The sequence below is a fragment of the Frankliniella occidentalis genome, unplaced genomic scaffold (genome assembly GCF_000697945.3).
Source record: "Frankliniella occidentalis isolate FOCC.00 unplaced genomic scaffold, Focc_3.1 Scaffold559, whole genome shotgun sequence".
In the NCBI taxonomy this organism is placed as follows: Eukaryota; Metazoa; Arthropoda; class Insecta; order Thysanoptera; family Thripidae; genus Frankliniella; species Frankliniella occidentalis.
The window spans coordinates 12,223-22,346 of record NW_026267675.1 but is presented as its reverse complement, the minus strand read 5'-3'; the positions used below and the strand labels follow the sequence as shown (position 1 = coordinate 22,346).

Below are 10,124 nucleotides of genomic sequence, written 5' to 3'. Positions count from 1 at the left end.
CCTTTGGGCCCCCTAGCATCTCCCCTCGGGGCGGCCGGCCTTGTCACACGCCGCCGTCTCGTGCTCGTGCGACAGCAGTGCGACAGCCAACCGAACACAAATATCAAACCGCTTGTAGTCAGGATCGCAGTGCGCTGGCTGCGACAGGAATCAACGCCGCGAGGCGCCAGGAGGGAAACAAAAGTGCTGTCCTGGAGGCAAAAAAATCCAGCATGACAGCGCATGTGTTTTCTATGGTGTTTTACCCGGTTTACGTATCTCTTTGTCAAGTTTACTCCTTGCGATAGGGGCACAGCCGGAGCCCGCAAGCAACCGGCAGCGGCTTCGGCTGCTTCACCACCAGGTCTGTCTTGAGACTTCCCCTCCACCACCTTCCACGAGTCGCGCCTTCACGTGCCATGGAGAATGAGAATGCTCGAAAGGCGACTCGGAAACACCTGATGAAGAGAAGGGGGAGGGAAGGGAGGGGGCCGGCGCGCCAACGAAAGAAGGGGGGCAGGCGGGGGAGGGGGGTAATGCCAGCTGGCGGAGAAGGGGAAGGCACCAGCATCAGACTGGAAGGTTTTGGAGGATTACCGCAATTTCTCCAGTCCATGGGGGATCTCCTGGTGCAGTAGCTGCATAACTCCCTGTGATGTCTTCGTCCTCCAAGACCAGGAATGCCGTCGCTGTAAGTATTATCACATTAATCCGAAGTATATCGAAAAAGTTTAAGCCGGCCCAGGAGGCTTCGGGTTCTTTTATGGCTGAGGAGTTTAGTTGTGTGTATCAGCTGACTCACCGTGCCGATGATAAGACCTTTCTGACTTCTGGCGGAGCCGAAGTGCAGTCGCGGAGGTAGGCTGTCCTTTTACCTGGTCACTGCCAGTTGACGTTCGTATATAAATCGAGACGGCAAGAACATCTTTCGCCGATCTCTTTATTTATCACCGTCTACGTTTGCTACAATATATTTTTGATACTTTTTAAGTTTTTTTCTCTCAAAGTTAGTTGATTACTGAATGTTCTTCCTTAGTTTAATTTCGACTGATCAACATACTTGAATACGCTGTTCTGCTGGGGTCAATAAACTCTGTTCAGTGCTGTTTGTACAACTTCTTTGGCATGTTTGGTTCAAACGGCAATCCCATAGTCATTTACTATGGGTTGCAACATATGATACTTGCTGACTTTTGATTTACTCAATGTTAGTTTATTATTTAATTTATAAGATTGTTTGATATTTTGCAAAAAAAATAAATGTTAGTTACAGGTCAATAAACTCAGTTCGACGCTTTATACAATAACTCTTGTCTTTTTCTTTCTTGAAACGGAACATTTCACATGTCTATGTTTCTATTAAATCTTTTTTTATGCTTCTTCAGAAAAAAGGCGGCTCCCGTCTTTTACGAACATTCAAAAGAATGGCAATGTTTGTTCTGGCTGCTGTGTGGGTTGTGATACATGATTTATTAGACAAAGTAATAAATTTCGTGTTCAGCCTTATCTATGATGATTCACAAAAACAGAGAATTCCTGAAATTAAAAACCCAATCCTGTTGAAAAGTGCTTCGTCTCTAGCAGCAGCCATTCGGAAGCGAGAAGTAAGTAATTGTGGTTTTAATTAATCTCATCAGTAAGTTGTCCAACTGGTCTTAGGTCAATTATAAATTAATTCTACTCTATTTAATTTTTTTTACAGCTTACCTCAGTTGTAGTTGTGAAAGCATTTATTGAAAGAATACAAGAAGTGAATGGAATTCTAAATGCTGTTGTTGATAATCGATTTGAAGAATCCATTAAAGATGCAGAAAATGTTGACAAACTTCTAGACTCCGGGGCCATTTCAGAGAAAGAAGCTGAACAAACTAAACCATTTTTAGGTGTCCCTTTCACTACCAAAGAAAGCACAAGCTGTAAAGGTACTCTCCTTAAAACTTTGATAGATTTTGCAACATTCTATTACATTGATTCAAATTTTCTTTCCCAGGAATGAATTTCTCTATGGGAATGGTTGCTCGTAAAGGTCTAAAAGCAGAGGATGATGCTGATGTGATTAAGCTAATGAAAGAAGCAGGAGGAATCTTGATAGCTATTTCCAATGTTCCGGAGTTGAATTTGTGGTGTGAAACTAGATGTAATGTTTATGGACAAACATGTAATCCATACAATACTACCCGCACTGTTGGAGGATCATCAGGGGGTGAAGCTGCTATCATTGCATCCTGTGGATCTCCCATAGGAATAGGAACCGATATTGGAGGATCCATTCGTATGCCGGCCTTTTACTGTGGAGTTTACGGGCACAAGCCAACAACAGGTTGACCTATAGTTGTAACTTTCATTAATCATATAAAAGAATTTGTTCTCATTGTTAAATCTCTCTTGTGTGTAGGGTTGACATCTATCAAGGGAATCTCATTCCGCACAGGCCTGGAGGTCGATTCTATGGTGTGCTGTGGGCCTATGTCGAAGTTTTCTGAAGACTTAGAGCCATTCCTTCGTGTTATGGTTGGTAATAAAATTGGTCAAATTCAGCTAGATTCAAAGGTAAATCCAGTTGCATCTTTCTACTAAGGTAAAAAGTATTCTGTTATGAAAAATGTTTTAAAAACCTGTTTTATGTGAATCCTTACAGGTCAATTTGAAAGAACTACACATTCTGTATGCGGAAGAATCTGGTGATATGCGAGCAAGCAGTGTTACTTGGGAGACCAAACAGATCATGGCAAAGGCTGTTCATCACCTTGAAACTATCAGCACATATCCTGTTGAGAAGGTAAAATGTGGCTCTCATTTACAGAATTATTTAACAGATATGTTTATCAATTATTAAATTCTGTTATTACAGTTAGATTTGTCAGGATTCAAAAGCTGTTTCCGAATATGGCGATACTGGATGACCAAAGAAGGTGGCAACTTTGCAAGAGATATTACGAATCGTCAAAGTGAAGTCAATGTTTGGCAAGAACTCCCTCGAATGTTGTTGGGTCAGAGTACTCATACCTTGCCTGCTTTACTAAAATTACTAGATACTGCAATCTTTCCTGCAGAAAATTCTGAATGGGCAGAAAGTACAAAAGCCCGTCTCCAAGACGAGCTCATGGTAGATCAACAATCAAGCTATCGCACACACTTCGTTGAGAAAAACCTTATAACTCCATTTTTTTAAATTTTTTTTTTTAGGAAAAACTGGGCCGCAATGGAGTTCTTTTGTTTCCCAGTCATCCGTTCCCTGCCAGCTACCACTACACATCATTTTTGAGACCTTACAATTTTGGTTATTGGGCAATTTTCAATGTTCTCAAGTTCCCTGTCACTCAAGTTCCTCTTGGACTAAGCAAAGAGGGTCTTCCACTTGGTATTCAGGTAACTTTTGTGTTCAAATAAAATTGATATGTTTTTAAAGTCATATTTTTCATTGGAGTTATTTTGCTGTTTTTGCTGATGCATGCTCATGCATTTTTTTCAGGTTGTAGCTGCACCTTTCCAAGATCATCTGTGCCTGGCAGTGGCACGTGAACTAGAGAAAGCATTTGGAGGATGGGTAGCCCCTTGCCCTGTAAAAAAACAGTGATAACAGTATTTTCAAAGGAAGAAGCCACTGCCTGTACAGTGCCTTATCAAAATCACCCTCAGTTATGTCTTCCTTAGTACTTAATCTTTTACTTTTACAGATACACAATTACAGTTAGATTTTAAGGAGGATCTTTTAAACAATGAAATAAGTAGAAATGTATACAATGAGTTATCTTATCTTTTATTACTATAGTTCTCATTTTCTACGGAAATAAAAAATTATATACAATAACATACTATATGCAAAATACGTACAGCATTTCATTCAAAATTTAAACCCTTCTTTTAATGAACAATTGGAAAAGTATCAACTTCTTAAAGCACTCATGTCCAAGAATATAGTTACTACTCATATTTATCACAAACTTTTGTTTATAAAAAAGTGTTATTAAAAGATACCTACTGCTGGCTACATATCTTGAATCTATTCAACAATTCACTAAGGTAGTGACTACAAGTATCACAAAATATAAACCTCTTTACGTTTCTACAAGATGGTGAACCTTAAATTATGAACAGCCAAAAGGATTTTTTTCTTTATCATAATCATCAGGCTCATCAAATGGATTGGTTGGATCATCATCCTCTTCTTCACCAAATGGATTGGTTGAGTAAGCAGCACTCTCAGGCTTGGACTTACTTTGCCCTACAGCACTATTAGTAGTGGACTCAACTGCATCAGAGAAGGGGTTTGTACTGTCATCATCCTCATCCTCAAATGGATTTTTAGATGTTTGTTCCGTCTGTACTGAGACAGGATTAATTTTAGGTTGTACTACTCTTGAAATAGGAGGAACAAGTTTTCCCTTCGTACTAACTGAACTTCCACTTGCCTCTTGACGAGTCTCATACAATTTAGGAGTGTATGGACTGAATTTAGGGGAACTATTTTGAGATCCTACTGACAAAGCAGCAAAATCTGTTTGGACTTGAGATGGGCCTATAAATACAGGAAAAATTATAAGCTTTGTCGAAGAAATAAAATGGAACCCTGAGAATAAATTTTTAAAATCTACTTACTTATATGTGCAGTCCGAGAAGTGGCTGATGTAGCTGGAAAGTTAGACTGAGGTTGATTGTGCATTCCAACTTGTCCTACAAATTTCAAAAAGAAAAATTGGAGTCTTCTGCAGTTAAAAAGAGAATCACACAGTCATATGCAAGTAGCTTAATAATTACCTCTAAAGGAGGAGGGTTGCTCAGCAATTCTCAAACGGGCCTCCGCCCCTGCTCCAGTGGATGAGTTGGTCTTATCACTGAGAGTAGATTCTGTTGACAAAATATAAATTTTGATTCCTAATTGAAAAAAACCTAGACACCCTTTAAATTTTTAAATATTCAACTACTTACTTTGAAGCATTGGGATAGGGGTGTCTGTGACAACAGTCAGCTTATTGAAGACACCTCTTCCAAAATAGTCAGCAACAAGGGAAAAGCCATCTTCAGCTTTATTAAGCTGGTCATGGAAGGTTTCATGCAGATCTCTGGTTTGCTCCTTTACACCAAAAGAATAGATAGGTCAGATTAGATATTCCATCAAAAGCTTTTTTACAGTGGAATGCAGTAATACTCACACGTGCTTTAATTACGTCCAAAATCTTTTTGTTGTTAGGAAGACATGAGGGGCACTCATTTTCATTCTCGGAGAAGCTATGAAAGCAACTGTAACTCAAAATATAATATTGTTAGGCTTGACAATGTTACTGTATTTAAAATAAACATACACCATTTGCATCACAGCTACAGAATACTGACTGCTGGTGATAAGAATGCTGGCACAAGAAGTGGATTGAAGGTAGCTCAAGAGGTTGATTGCAGGCACTACAGCGTGATACTTGAAAAATCATCGACCTAACAAATTTTTATATGTTTTAGCATTCACAAAAAAGTTATATAAATTTTTAAGAAAACCTATCTTTACAAAAATATCAGTTCAGTACTTCAAATATTCAGATGCTTACTTCGTTTGAATATTTCGAATTTGTTGGCGAATACGATCACTCTCTTCGTGATACTTTTGCACTAGTTCCTGCTCCCTCCGAGCTAACTTACTTTCTGCGGTTAGTACATTCAACAAATAACTGCGCACATTGGCTAGAGTTACATCAGAAGAGGTGCACAGGGCATCCAACACAAGCAAAGGAGGCAATGATTTGTCTTTCTCTATAAAACAAAAAGAAAATAATTTAAAACAAATTGTGAGGAAGAATTCCCAGAAACAAAATGCCACAGCAGACCTTTTTTTTGAAAGGAAGATATTATTACCAATGACTAGAAGAATTTCTTCTAATAGATCAGCTGGAGTGTGCGAGTCCCGAGCGCAGTACCACAACGCCTGAACCCATAAATTATGATCTTGTTTGCCAAACCGTTGACAGGTGCTAAGAACTTCCTTGTAGTCACGTTGTATCATGTGGTATTGTAGAATTTGCTGATATCTATCAATAGGGAATGCGATGGACTGTCATCACTCTGGATTGGATTACTGTAGGGTTCAACCAAAAAATGAGTGGCACTTACAAATGATTTTCTTCTAAGAGATGGAGAACTCCGGGACGGAAATTGTTTGCTTGACAGAGTATCAAAACCTGATCTTTATCATAACGGGAGTCAGGATTTTGGAGAAGTCTCATGATATTCTGTTCATAGTGTAGCCGCCGAGATGTTTCAACTGTTCCTGCTGAAGCAAGAGTTCCCCAAGAATTGAGGTAGTGCTCTAAGAGTGTATTGTAAAGTAAAGGATTCCATTCTGTATGTTCCTGTTTTGATTAAATAAAATCATCAAAGTTGGTAAAATAGCAAATAATTTATCAAGAATAGCAAGGCTGTAGCCTTGTATAATTTGACTATGTAGTCACCTGTAGCAAATACTCCAAAAATTCTTCCAAATGCTTAGGGCATTCAGTGAAGAGATGGATAAAATCTGCTGGATTGGCACGGTCAACAAGTGGGTTTATGTTTCCCTGCAGCATATTCTAGGGGGGAATAAGATTGATTAGTAGTGTGTGGATCAAAAAAAGACTGCCCCACCTCTTCCAATTTTTGTTCATGAAAAACTGCTATAAGTTGCTAACACATACATTATCTACAAGAGGTTTGTTACTTGGTCTGTAGTCTGTACACAATCTTTTCAGCAATTGAGTGGCTTCATTAGGACAATTCTGAAGAAGTATGCACCCATACTTTTTCATGTTAGTTTCAGCCTAAAAATTAAAAGGTTTAGTAAGACTAAAAAAAGGATATTGACATGAACTGACAATGTTGTTATAAAAAGAATGTTACCTCGCTAAAATCCAACTTGCCAATGTAATCAAGAGCTTGTTTACAATCACCTTGGTCTTCAATTTGAATTTTAAGGTACCAGTCATGCATTTTATGTTTCTGAGCAAGTAGCAAGGCATCTTCAGTTGATGCTTGACGACAAACTTTAATAGCAATCTCAACATCAAAATCAACTTCTCGATCTTTGGTCTGTTCAAAAAAATAAAAAATGACAGAAGTTTGAACAAAGAAACTCAATTTTGAAATAACACTAAATATAAAAATAGAATAGTCTGTACCATGATAAATTCTTTCAATTTATCTGTTTTATCAAGTTTTGTATAACAATTCAAAAGCAATGTTGTATGGTCTTCGGTAGCATGGCCATGTTTGTGCAATTCTTGCAGATAAGTGGTCAAGTTCTCAATGTGCTGTGAGTCCAAAAACTGGAAGAACACAAATATTATGCCTTATTAACAAAAGACAGATACTTGGTTGAAGCAGTTCCACCACAATTTCTATCACCTTTCGAATAACATAGGAAGGCTCAAGTCTTCCAATTGTTTTTATATACTGTTCAATGGCACCTGCATGGTCTCCTTTGTTAGCATAAAGGTGATCCCCATACTCACGAAATATATCAGTTAGGCCATCAGCATCATATTGATTGCTTTTAGCTATCCTATAGTAAGAGGTAAAAAAATAAAAAAAGCAAATGGTTCAGGGATTATGTTTTTAAAACAACAGATGATTACTCAGTAAAGAAAATAAGAGTGCAAACGATAGCATTCTTAAGCACTTTCTAAAGCTAGTAAAAAGGGTGCAAAAACATGCCTTATTGCCACATCATACAAATTCTTCTTGAATAATAGCCCCAGCTTTGACTGCAAATCTTTTTCTTGAAAGTGGAATAAACAAGGATCAGATTGACCGCTCAAAACATAAAGTGAACCCCACTCAGATAATACAGAGATTACATCTTGCATAGGCGTTTGAAGGACAATGAATTTGTTCTGAATGTCTAACACCGTTACCATGTGGGTTTCAGAACCTGATTTACTTCCTATCATTCCACCTGGAGTATCCCTGCAACATTAAAATTGCAATTGCATGTCATTAAATGAAATAGCCAAGTGATGAAGCCATAGGTTACACAAACAAAATCTTACGGAGTTGTTGGGGAAGTAGCAGTGCTGGCTCTCGTTACTGATTTATTCTCTTTTGTCACAATAACCAGATAATTGCGATACCACTCTAACATTACTTTTATTCCTTTGAAAGCATAACAGGGACCTCTTCCATCAGCAGTGTAACAGTACACAGCCTGAAATACAAAACAAGTCATCTTAGCAGTGCTATTTCTGGCAATACAAAAATAGTAGCAAGTAGGAGTATAATTGTAAGACCGACATCTTCTCGTCCAATCATGAACTGCCCATCATGCGTTGATTCGGTTGAGGTTGAACAATTTCTCTCACATCCTTCCTTATCAAGATCAATCTGTAATAAAAATGTGATACACATTTATTAAGAGGAGTAAAGTGAATATGTTTGTATTGGTATTAACAAGTATGGGATCACCTTTTCTTCCTTATCCTTTGTTGTGATATTATATGAAAACACACTTGATACAGTTGCAACAAAAAGAAAAGTTTGTTTAGCTGTTGACCTAAATGCTAATCCTGTCACAGGCAGCATTCCTCCATCTCGGAGCACTTTATGTTTTGATAATCGATCTCTGGCAATATCCCCTGCATCGAACCATGAAAACAATGGATTACCATAACATGTGATAAAGATGGAGCCTTAAATAAATTGGTCAAAGTCAAACCTCTATAAAGTAGAATTGAGCCGTCAGTGAAACCAACAGCCATCAAATTCAGATTTTCATGTACACATATTGTGGATACAGGGGTGGGGCGATTATTTGGAATAGTCCGAGATATGCGTACACACATTGGCAACCCTTGTTTATCTAATTTTTCTAAATTCCATACTTTTATCAATGGATTTATTCCTGGCTCATCCTCCTTTAATTGAAGGAAATCAGAAAAAGTGACAGTGTGCTTGAAAATATCAATCGTCATTTAGAAAACTTCAAGATTACATCAAGTTATACTCACGCCTATAGCAACTATGAGGGGAGAATGTTGCATCATCTGCACTAAACATACTCGTAACTCAAATGCATTTATTGTTGTGACATTAAACCCTCTTGTCACTAGGTGGATACTTCCTTCGGAATCTCCGAAAACTAAGTTACCATTTCCACTACTGGAAGTTAGAATTTTCTTGTCCTGAAATGATTTTAAATGTAATTTATGAACCGTTTCAAATAGAGACTACGAGAAAAAGGAGAACAATGTAAATTTAACTTATGAAGAACAGGTTGAAGAATCACAAAACCCACCTTCAGACTCTCCCTGACCTTCCCTGAATCCACATCCCTCTCCACTTGGAAAAAGTTGAAACGTCTCCACTGAAACAAGTAATGCAGAAAAACAAAAAAAGCTACATAAAACACAGAGATACTAAGTTATACACGTTCTTCTCACAAAAATTTGACGTTTCGAGAGGTTAGGAAAGCAGACGTCACAAATCAGCCCCTTTCAGTTCAGGTTTTCCTACCTCCAAAAACGTCATTGTTTCCTCCAGTTATCGGAAGAGGAATGAAATGTCTGAACTAGCCGGTCTATCCGAAAAATAACATCGTCTTCCTTCCAAACCACGATTGATTCAAGGGAGTGATGTGATAATTCACAACTCGCCTCTCCCACTCCCACTCCCACCTCCACTGCCCCCTCCCCCTCTTTTTGTATTTGTTTACACGAGCAGAAGACAGCATCCTTCCATTGCACCGCACCCTACTTAAGGCATTATGATCTCGTTTTCAGAAGTTTTCGAATAATCTAAGCAGGCTGCACTTAAAGTCTTAGTTTTCTGACATAAAATGTGCGCTGGAGTTCACGTGTCATATTCCTCTTCTTTTGTTGGACCTTGAAATGTGGTTCATGTTGAGGTTAGGATTCAGGAAAAAAAAACACGCAGGGAAGTCATGAGATCCATGAGATACGCCCCCCATTCCATGGTAAAGAGTAGGGGTAGGGTTGCGGCTGCGGCGTAGGGCAAACTAAAAAAATCGTTAGTAGGGATGGTTTATTCAGTACCTGTAACACATGAGTAACCTAAACCTACGACGTTTCTCCTCGTATAGCCTTGTTTCCGTCCCTCTCTCTGGTCTGGCACAAGACACACTGTATTCTTTGTTGTGAACTTCCCCGACCCTCCCCTCTTCTCTCCCCCCC

General features: G+C 38.6%; 2 protein-coding genes across 6 annotated transcripts; one reads left to right on the top strand and one right to left on the bottom strand.

Moving 5' to 3' along the window:
- The first annotated feature begins 513 nt into the window (after positions 1 to 513).
- On the top strand, positions 514 to 3,808 carry LOC113214812 (fatty-acid amide hydrolase 2). Of its 5 annotated transcripts, none has more exons than XM_026434298.2 (9): positions 514 to 670; positions 1,365 to 1,583; positions 1,682 to 1,901; positions 1,970 to 2,299; positions 2,375 to 2,529; positions 2,618 to 2,758; positions 2,831 to 3,085; positions 3,166 to 3,348; positions 3,452 to 3,808. In XM_026434298.2, exons 1-9 carry the CDS (start codon positions 635 to 637, stop codon positions 3,554 to 3,556), a joined length of 1,644 nt encoding a protein of 547 aa, XP_026290083.1. In that variant the 5' UTR covers positions 514 to 634; the 3' UTR covers positions 3,557 to 3,808. The 5 variants fall into 5 exon arrangements, with proteins under 5 accessions (XP_026290083.1, XP_026290085.1, XP_026290084.1 ...); XM_026434300.2 differs by lacking the exon at positions 514 to 670 and adding an exon at positions 700 to 837; XM_026434299.2 differs by lacking the exon at positions 514 to 670 and adding an exon at positions 842 to 985.
- LOC113214811 (vacuolar protein sorting-associated protein 11 homolog) lies at positions 3,719 to 9,634 on the bottom strand. The gene is made up of 22 exons (XM_026434297.2): positions 9,448 to 9,634; positions 9,230 to 9,298; positions 8,943 to 9,116; positions 8,651 to 8,849; positions 8,401 to 8,570; positions 8,230 to 8,319; positions 7,989 to 8,143; positions 7,654 to 7,905; positions 7,345 to 7,501; positions 7,119 to 7,265; positions 6,841 to 7,029; positions 6,639 to 6,761; positions 6,417 to 6,533; positions 6,079 to 6,317; positions 5,824 to 5,996; positions 5,520 to 5,721; positions 5,314 to 5,409; positions 5,133 to 5,220; positions 4,909 to 5,053; positions 4,738 to 4,827; positions 4,579 to 4,653; positions 3,719 to 4,498 (listed from the first exon to the last, which is right to left on the bottom strand). The coding sequence occupies exons 1-22, from the start codon at positions 9,460 to 9,462 to the stop codon at positions 4,068 to 4,070; spliced, it is 3,396 nt and encodes a 1,131-aa protein (XP_026290082.1). The 5' UTR covers positions 9,463 to 9,634; the 3' UTR covers positions 3,719 to 4,067.
- Between the last annotated feature and the right edge of the window lie 490 nt (positions 9,635 to 10,124).